This window comes from Nicotiana sylvestris, chromosome 5 (assembly GCF_000393655.2).
Source record: "Nicotiana sylvestris chromosome 5, ASM39365v2, whole genome shotgun sequence".
NCBI classification, from domain to species: Eukaryota; Viridiplantae; Streptophyta; class Magnoliopsida; order Solanales; family Solanaceae; genus Nicotiana; species Nicotiana sylvestris.
In genome coordinates, this window is record NC_091061.1 from 67,920,754 (window position 1) to 67,931,198 (window position 10,445).

A 10,445-nucleotide genomic window follows, 5' to 3' on the forward strand; every position below is an offset into this window, starting at 1 on the left:
TAATAACATGGCAGAATACGAGGCATGCATTTTAGGTTTGAGGATGGCTGTGGATATGGGTGTCCAGGAAGTCTTGGTCTTGGGTGACTCGGACCTGCTAATACACCAGATTCAGGGAGAATGGGAAACACAGGATTTAAAACTCATACCATACCGGCAATGCTTGCATGATCTTTGCCAGCGGTTTCAGTCAATAGAATTCAGGCATATCCCAAGGATCCATAATGAAGTTGTCGATGTTTTGGCTACTCTAGCGTCAATGTTACATCATCCATATAAGGCTTATGTGGACCCTTTGCAGATTCAAGTTCGTGATCAGCATGCTTACTGTAATATGGTGGAAGAAGAACTTGATGGGGAGCCATGGTTCCATGATATCAAAGAATACATCAGGATGGGGTATATCCGGTACAGGCCACAAGTGATCAGAAAAGAACAATTCGACGATTGGCAAGTGGATTTTTCTTCAGTGGAGGGATGTTATACAAAAGAACTCCAGATCTTGGATTGCTAAGATGCATAGATGCCAAATAGGCCACAGCTATCATGACTGAGGTACACTCCGGAGTTTGTGGACCGCATATGAGTGGGTACGTTCTGGCAAAGAAGATTCTCCGAGCAGGTTATTACTGGCTCACTATGGAGCGAGATTGCATCAGTTTTGTGCGAAAGTGTCATCAGTGCCAGGTGCATGGAGATTTGATTCATTCCCCACCATCTGAATTGCATACAATGTCGGCACCATGGGCCTTTGTTGCTTAGGGCATGGATGTCATTGGGCCGATCGATCCAGCAGCATCAACCGGATACAGATTTATTCTGGTAGCCATAGATTATTTCACCGAGTGGGTTGAAGTGAAAACTTTCAAATCTGTGACCAAGAAAGCAGTGGTCGATTTTGTGCATTCAAATTTCATCTATCGGTTTGGGATTCCGAAGGTAATCATCATGGACAATGGCACTAATCTCAACAGTCATCTGATGACAGAGACATGTCAGCAGTTTAAGATTATACATCGCAATTCCACCCCATATCTCCCTAAGGAGAATGGAGCAGTCGAGGCAGCCAACAAGAATATAAAGAAGATACTTCGAAAAATGGTGGAAGGTTCTAGGCAGTGGCATAAAAAGCTACCGTTTGCATTGTTGGGTTATCGCACTACTGTCCGTACTTCAGTAAGGGCCACTCCTTATTTGTTGGTGTATGGCACGGAGGTAGTAGTACCCGCAGAAATTGAAATCACGTCCCTTCGGATAATCGTTGAGGCGGAAATTGATGATGTTAAGTGGGTCAAAACCCGCTTGGAGCAATTAAGTCTGATTGATGAAAAGAGATTGGCAGCAGTGTGTCACGGCCAGTTGTACAAACAGAGAATGGCGAGAGCATATAACAAGAAGGTACGTCCATGGAAGTTCGAAGTGGGTCAGTTAGTGTTGAGACGTATCTTGCCTCATCAGGCTGAAGTAAAAGGAAAGTTCGCCCCAAACTAGCAGGGGCCATTTGTTGTAACTAGAGTGTTGTCCAATGGCGCATTATATTTGACAGATGTAGAAAGGAAATGTGTATAAATGGCTATCAATTCCGATGCAGTCAAGAGATACTATGTATGATTTCTTTGTTTGATTGTACTTGTTTGTATTTGGCATATTTCGAAGATTGAAATGACGAAGGCGTTTTGTTCTGCTATCTAAACACTTTATCCCTCGTCATCCCCTTTGAGCCTTATTTATTTTTCTTTCATACCCTCTTTCGGAATCAGTAGTGAATATCAGAAACACAAGCATGAAAGATAAGAAAAAGGAAGAAAAGAAAAGGAGAAAGAAAGGAAAGAGAAATAAAAGAATGAAAAAAAGAAGAAAAAGAAAGAGGAAAAGAGAAAAGAAGAAGAAAAACAATAAAAAGCAAAAGAGAAAAAAAGAAAGAAGAAGAAAGAGAAAAGAAAAATCACGACAACAAAGTAATTTCTATGATATGAACTACGTTCGACCTGATTCCTTTTAAGGATACGTAGGCAGCCTCACGGTTCGGTCTCATCAAAACAATAATCCAAAAGTCCTCATGCAAGAAACTGGGACAGAAGTTGTGGTTGTTGTGAGAAATCTGATTCCGAAAGTTGTAACTTTAACCCATTTGAATTGTTTTAGAGCCTTTTATACCCTTTCTTTATAACCCTGTCCAAAAGCCCACATTACGATCCAAAGAAAGACCTTATGATCAGTCCTTGAGAAATGCCAAGTCGATCAAGTAAAGGTAATTCATGTCAGGGGCAACACTCTGATTCAAGCAGGAAAATAAAATGAGAGAATCTTATTGGTGAAAACCTTCACAGGCACCGTAAGGCGACGGGAGTTGAGAGAAATAAAACGAGAGAGTCTTATTGGTGAAAACCTTCACAGGCACCGTAAGGTGACGGGAGTTGAGAGAAATAAAATAAGAGAGTCTTATTGGTGAAAACCCTCACGGGCACCTTGAGGCGAAAGTGAGTTGAAAAGTCAACAAGTGAGAAAGGTCTGTTGGTGGAAAACTGTTTCAAGGCACCGCAGGATGAATAAGGTCAAGGTTTGGGTAAAGTAATCAGGTCATGGAAATTCTGAGGCGACAAAGTACGGCAACTAAAAGTTGATTGGTTGGACAGATTGGGCCGATTAATCCGAAATGCATGTCATGATCATTGGTACCAGCTGTTCCACTCAGATAAGTTTCTTTTTCTTTTTTTCCCTTTGTAGTAGTCATCTGGTTTTGGATTCTTCTTATCCTTAACCCGCAAAGTCATTGCATTTCATTTTCTTTTGGGTTTATTTGTCTAAAATGTTTTAATGTCAGTCTTGTCCCAAGTAAGTGGAAAAGAGTTTCAAAGCTCATTACCAACTCCCAAAATTGCAAATCACAACGTGGTCAGAGCATACTAAAGACAGCATGATGTAAGGTGGGGTACAAGGAATCACTGGAAGTTTCACCGATGGAATGATTTGGTAATGTCATGAGAGATGCAAAGGTTCAGGCGAAGGGGTCAGAGTTGAAACATCAACATGGGTATAGAATACTCGTTTTGTCAAAGGTCATGGGGTTTGAAAGTCAAACAGAAAGTCAAAACGGTTCAGGGCCAGTTCGGGAAAGCCATTCAGAACAAACAATGCAGTGGAAAGATCTGCAGTAAGAATGCCATCAGCTAACCACCACTTTAAACTGACAAAGTTTTCTTTGATTGAAACAGGGGCATAAAATTCGTTTGTTTTGGAGAAACTCCCCGTGGAGAAAGGCAGACAACAAACAGGTTTGATTTTTGACTTTTAGGACCCTCCTGGAAAATGGGACCTAGTTTAAAGTTCAGAAATAGCATAATATAGCATAAATATCCCAAAGGAATATGAGTTGGCTTAGAAGGTTGCATGTTCGAGATAGGATTCAATTAGGAGTTTCCAGGACCCTCCTGAATAATGGGACTTAGCTTTAAGATTTCGATTAGATAATAACATTTAGCATAAGTTCTGCTGTAAGGTAGTATAATTCAGCCATGAAAGTTGTTATTCTTAAGATAAAACTTGACTTTTGATTTTCAGGACCCTCTTGGATAATGGGGAGTAGTTTAAGACCCTCTTAGATAACAAGATTTAGCAGAAATCACACATGTAGAAGACATAACTTAGATTTTAAAAATTGTCGTTTATTCAAGAGTTTTCAGGACCCCCTGAATAATGGGACCTAGCTTCCAATTCTTAGTAATACTTGGTAATATTATTTAGTTTTACACTCACATTTGTGCCCAGCCACCAAACTGGGGCAGAAAAATTTTCTTTATTTTGTCTATTTTGAAGTCAGGAGCCTGCCTGGAGAGCAGTGAATACATTTCGAGTTGAAGTCAGGAGCCCGCCTAGAGAGCAGGGAATACATTCAAGCGCAGCAGTCAGGAGCCCGCCTGGAGAGCAGGGAGCACATCTCAAGATGAAGTCAGGAGCCCACCTAGAAAGCAGGGAATACTTTCAAGTTCAGCAGTCAGGAGCCCGCCTGGAGAAGAAGGGAGTACAATTCAAGTTTTAGCTTTCAAATTCTTTGTTTTATCTATGTGAAAGTCAGGAGCCCGCCTTGAGAGCGGGGAATACATTTCAAGTTAGAAGTCAGGAGCCCGCCTGGAGAGTAGGGAATACTTTCAAATACAGCAGTCAGGAGCCCGCCTGGAGAGCAGGGAATACTTTCAAGCGCAGCAGTCAGGAGCCCGCCTGAAGAACAAGGGAGTACAATTCAAGTTTTGGTTTTCAAAATTCTTATTGATATTCGGTAATGTGATTCATTTTACACTTACACATGGGCCCACATACCCAAAATAGGGCAGAAAATATTTTTTGTTTTTGTCTATTTTGCTGAAGTCAGGAGCCCGCCTGGATAGCATGGGAATACATTCACGTTTTGAAGTCAGGAGCCCACCTGGATAGCATGGGAATACATTCAATTTCAGTGATCAGGAGCCCGCCTAGAGAGCATGGGAATACATTCAAGTTCAGCAGTCAGGCATCCACCTGGGGAAAGGGAAACATCCCAGTTTACAATTCCAGGGGCAACAAAGGATTTTTACCAAGAGAATACAAGACAACAAGGCAACAAGAAACACAAGATCAAGTTTGAAGATCTAGATAGGATTTTGTAATGCACAGACCATAGTATAGTCTAGCTTCTTTTATTTTATCATGGTGTAATAAGGGGATGCAGTAAGCAGTAGCAGCAGTGAAATCGCAGCTTCATGGTAGTCCCAGCTACCAAAACTTCCCGAACTACACTGGCCTGATTCCTTTTAATCCAAGGATATGTAGGCAACCTTAGAAGCAGGGTGCGGTCAAAACTTTCAAAATGCTTCATACGGAGTATTCAAACGGGCAAAAATTGCTCGTATCCGCTCACTTATCTTTGCACGAAAACTCTTCGTGTTTCCGGGCAAAGAGGGGCAACTGTGAGCACGTGATTTTTGCCCTATATGAATTATTCCCATAAAATACAAGAAAAATAATTTCTTTTTTCTCTTTGCAATTTTACAGGATTTTTGTAGAATTTTACTAATTATGTGCATTCTTGCGCATATTTAATTTCCATTAAAAATCAAAAATATACCAAAAATACCATGCATTAAATTTAGATTTGATTTTTACATTTTTTTGGAATTAATTAGTAATTACTTGTTTTATAAAAAATGAAAATTACAGAAATAGCTCATTTTACATTTTTCTTCCTTTTAATTTTTAGATTATTGATTTCTCTCTTTTAATTTAGGATTGAGTAACTTTTATAATTTTTATAGTTATACAATTAGCTTAATTTTATAATTTAGATTAATTTAGGAATTTAATTTAAGAATTTCTATTAATAAAAAAGGGGTCTATTCTTAAAAATTTGAAATTGGGCCAAGTTGAAATTCTGAATCCCAATTCTTTCACTCCAAATCACCTTAGCCCAACACCTTTCCTTTCTACTTAAAATACACGACCCGCCCCAACCAAACCCGACCCACTCCAACTATAACACACAAAGAACACCCCATCAGCGCAGTGTTCTTCTTCTCCAAGAAGACACTCGAACCAAGCCCCAAATCCAGTCCAAATTCAGGCGAGTGAATCCCAAATCCTTAACCCACGCGTTCCTCCTTCTCTCCTCATCACCATTTCTAATGGTTTCTGACACCGAAGATTCTCCTTCCTTTCACTCGCTCGATTTTGAGATAAGGCACGCGATTGGAAGATCCTAGAGATGATTCGTTGGATGAGTGTGAGGCGTTGGATTGATTTCATTCAATCTAAGCCCCACATTCATCAGGGGTTTGTTTTTATACGGATCGGATCCGATTTTGAGAAGGGGGGATTTTTCGGAGAGTTTATTTGGAGAAATCGAAGGAAGAGGATCAATGTTCAAGTTTTCTTCTTCTCCGTTATTCTTTTTCTTTTTCATATCAGAACAAAAATATATATTATGGAGGTCCCATAATTTCAGTGGTTGTGAGTTTTATTGAACATTTCGAAACAACAGAGTTTCTTCATTTCGATTCTAGATTTTTGAGTAAAAATAGAAGTCGTTTGAGAAGCTCGAGTGTGTTGCTGTTCGAGGATTGATTTTCAGTTGCTGTTTGTTTTTGGTCGATTTCAGTTCTGGGATCAGTTCAGTTTGAAAATTCAGGTTCCTCCTGATTTTCTTTTTTACTGTCTTCTTAACTTATTATTTGTTGTTCAATTCAATGTAATAAAAACTTGGGTTTTATTGGTTTATAAGTCTCCAATTTGGGCGCTAATAGCTGGCTCATGTTGCTTGTATAGTCTTACTGAAAATTGTCGTGAATAGATGTTTTGTTTTCAGGTTTGTTTTTTTTTTTTTTTCCTTTTACTTGCTTTGATATTGAGCTCAATGTTATTGAATGCCCTGTTTGTTTGGTTAAAGATGTTCTGAATCGCTGATCTGTTTGCTCGGCTAGTTGAATGTTGGTCTTGATTGTCTGCACTCCTCGCGTTAACTCTTGAGTTTGAACTAATCATGGTTGGAATTTTCCTCAATCGGCAAGTCCTCTCGGTATATTTTCTTTGCTATTGATTTCTACTTCACTATAGTTTAATTAGTTTACATCACAAATCGATAGGGCAGAACAATGTTCGATTTTAAAAGAAGCAGAATCAAAGTCTCTGGATTTAGATTACAGTTTAATTTTCTTTCTTTTAGTCTTTAATCTCAACTGATGCATTAATTGAGTGAGCTTTTACTCCAAACTCTGTCAAAATTTAGATTTTCCATTCTCAATTGTCCTTTGGTCCCTTACAAAAGGACTGAAGGTAAAATCGTATCAATATCCATACCAGCAACCTTGGCTTGATTGTATTTGCAGCTTCAGTTTCATTAATCTGTTAAGTCAAATAATTATACTTGCTTTGTTGTGCTTTGGTTTAAATTCCAGTTTCCATGCCATTTAATTCGATTATGAGTGCTTGTGATTGAATCGTTGCTCTGTTGAATGGTTTCATGCTAGGTTCGATTTCTTCTCCCATTTGTGGGTAGACTGTATGTTTAATATAACTAATAGGTTTATTTCCTCATTTATTTGAATCATTTCTCTTAAGTAATCAAGTAGTATGGGATAATTAAATTAGGAATGATGATTTCTCCAAAAGTTAGCATCTCTATTTTGGTGTTTCCTATTATATGAGTGGCTTTGCATAAATAAGAACAGGTAGCTCATGTACTGAGAGTAACCATCATAATGAGCTAAATATTAGCGTGGTCATTACCTGGGGAACTAAATGTTGGGATTTCATATTGTAAAGTGTCGGTGTCAGGCAGGGAACTATGTGATAGGTAATTTTGATATGGAAATTATATAAGTTCTGGCACTGGGGAATAAAATTATGTGTGGTCTGGGTTTGGTATGGTATTGAGGAGCTGAGTCATATAATGTTTGGTTTTGAGGGACTACATTCACGTTAGATACATTTTGCTTCTGTTGACCGGCTAAGGTTTTGGATCGAGGCAAAGAAATCTTCATGCGAGATTAAAATTCATAGATCGAGATCATTCGGTGGTCCTTTGTTGTTGTTGGAAATACCATGTATTTTTTGTTGAATTCAGAGACTTCTTCCCATATTTTAGCTTTGGCGTCATCCCCATTCCAAGTATAACGGATTAGCAGTAGAAGAATTGAGCTTCCTCTTCTGATCAATATGATTCGACTGAATGATGCCAAAGATAAAGTCAAGGCCATCCATTCCATACGGTCATTAGAATCTGCTTACCAATTTGTCAAACCAAAACTGTAGCTTATTTGAATTGGATGATTCTCTGCTAGCTTCTTGTGTTAAGTTTGAAATCTTTTCTTCTTATTATTGTTGACTTCATACTTTATTGAATTTAAAGTATAGCATCAGTCTTTTGGTAGTTTACGCATTCATTATCTTAGACTCGTGAAAGTTTGAGTGAGTGCTAATGTTTATGGAGTTCATTTGTAAATCTACAGTTGTGATTGTGTACACGTTCGCGTGACAAGATTACAATTCTAAAAATCAATTTGGAGTATGCGTTCGCGCAACTTCGATCAAATGTTTTTTTAATAATAAAGTTGTTTAAATAGGCTACTAATCAATTTTAGTTTATAGAGTTTTGAGGTGTGTCATCTACAATTTAATTATTCATGGCCCTCATGTTAATAACCTAGATATAAAAATGACAAATGTTGGTAGTTTGCTCTATGCACGTTTAATACAAATTGTGCTTATGTACACGTTCGCGTGACATGATTACGATTTCTAAAAACCAAACCGGAGTATGCGTTCGCGCGACTTTGGCCAAACTTTTCTTCATAATAAAAAAGGGTCACTAATTGTGAACACGTCCGCATGACTTGATTTTTGACACTCTAAACAAATAGGTACACGTACGCGTGACCCGTTTTCAAGATAGTTTTCTTAATTAAAAAGCGGTAAAGGGTAAATGCACATAGGATCCAAAATCAGTAATTAAACGATTTTAATAAGCCAAATATGATCAAAGCGATCGTGTTAGAACCACGGAACTCGGGAATGCCTAACACCTTCTCCCGGGTTAACAGAATTCCTTACCCGGATTTTTGTGTTCGCAGACCATAAATAGAGTCAGTTTTCCTCGATTCGGGATTTTTAACCGGTGACTTGGAACACCATAAATTATTCCAAGTGGCGACTCTGATTTCATAAATAATCTCGTTTCGATTGTCCTTTATTTGAAAAAAACTCCCTTATATTTATGCCCTTTAGGGGGTGTAAGTAAAAAAGGAGGTGTGACAGTAGGTTATGACTGGATATTCTAAAAAAATTAAGTTACTTTCTGTAAATATGAAAACTTAGACAAAATTGGGTAAATAAGTGTAAAATAGAGATTTTACCTAGCTATACTATTTTAGAAACTTATTTATCTATGTTATGTAGTTTTTAATAAGTAACTAAATTTTTCTTATAAATTGTATGCATTGCTCCTTAAAAGGCTCACACCCCATTATTAGTGACTTCAATTAAGGGATTCAATTACATCCTTTCCTTTTTCTCTCTCTCCTACTTTTTTTACATTAAAATCCCTTAATCTACGCCCAGAATCTCCATCTTCTCTCTTCCCACCATTGTCGACAGCTTTATATTATTGAAAAAATTGTCAATTGCATTGTTCTTTTGTTGGGAGACTAGACAATACTAAAAATGAAGAAAATATTCAAGAATTGTATGTGTCACGACCCTAAAACCAACCTGGTCATGATGGCGCATATCATGGAACTAGGTCAGCCGACACATTCCCAGAACAGTTCAACATTTCTTTTAAAAACTTAATAACAACCTTTTTCAACTGAAATTTCATATAAGATATAAAATCGAAAACCAAAATGCGAAAAATAAAGGCCCGACCTCGGGTGTCACTAAGTCATGAGCAATACTACAATTGTTACGAAACATAACAATACCAAAATAGTCTGGAAATAGCAAAATATATACTAGAAGGAACATAAAGAAGGAGAAAGGCAAGATTGTGAACGTTAGACAGCTACCTCGCTATCTCTGGTGAATCCGCGTCTGGAATAGTCAACAGCCGCTACCGTGGCCTAAGATACCTGGATCTGCACACAAGGTGCAAGGGGTAACGTGAGTACACCAATTCAGTAAGTAACAAGTCCAAACTATGGACTGACAGGTAGTAACGAACTAAACCTCAACAGGTAAACACAATTAAATTGTACAGTAAAGTAGGCATGCTTGTAGTTCAAATACTCAGCTCAACAGTAAGTAAATACAAATCTGAACAATGTGAAGTACAAAGCTCAGCAAATCTCTACGTACAATGTACAGAAAGCATGAAAATGTACCATGTACCTCCACTCTCAAGTGCTCAACCACTCGGTACTGCCATCCGGTCCAGGGAAGATCCATCCCGGAATATATACACATCGCTGACAACAATCACCCAGTACCGAGGAAGGCCATTCCAGCCCTATGGAGAAGATCCATCTCCAGGTATAAGTACTTCGGACAAGATCCATGTCCAGGGAAGATCCATCCCTCAATAATATCAACTGCGCCCACTGGGGGTGTGTAGACTCCGGAGGGGATCCTTTCAGTCCAAGCGCTATAACAAGCCAACGAAGGCATAATCAATAATCTGCTGCGGCGTGCAGCCCGATCCCATAACTGTCACTCATAATCAGGCTCTCGGCCTCACTCAGTCATTACTCTCCATTCTCATACACACAGGCTCACAATGCCATAATACTAGCCCAAAACAATGATATGATATGTCAAATGATAACAACAGAGACTGACACATAATATTATATGCATGAACAGGACTGAATACATAATACCAATGAACTAATGAAATGACAGCAAGAAACGACCACTCGGGTCTCAACAGTAATGGCGTGAAGCCCTAACATGATAGTTAGCATGATTTACAGTTCTTTTACTTA

At 38.4% G+C, this 10,445-nt stretch overlaps 1 protein-coding gene across 1 annotated transcript; it reads left to right on the forward strand.

Moving 5' to 3' along the window:
* Window positions 1-765: 765 nt before the first annotated feature.
* On the forward strand, window positions 766-3,576 carry LOC138868778 (uncharacterized). The gene is made up of 4 exons (XM_070146350.1): window positions 766-1,108; window positions 1,178-1,398; window positions 3,216-3,275; window positions 3,562-3,576. Exons 1-4 carry the CDS (start codon window positions 766-768, stop codon window positions 3,574-3,576), a joined length of 639 nt encoding a protein of 212 aa, XP_070002451.1.
* Window positions 3,577-10,445: the final 6,869 nt, after the last annotated feature.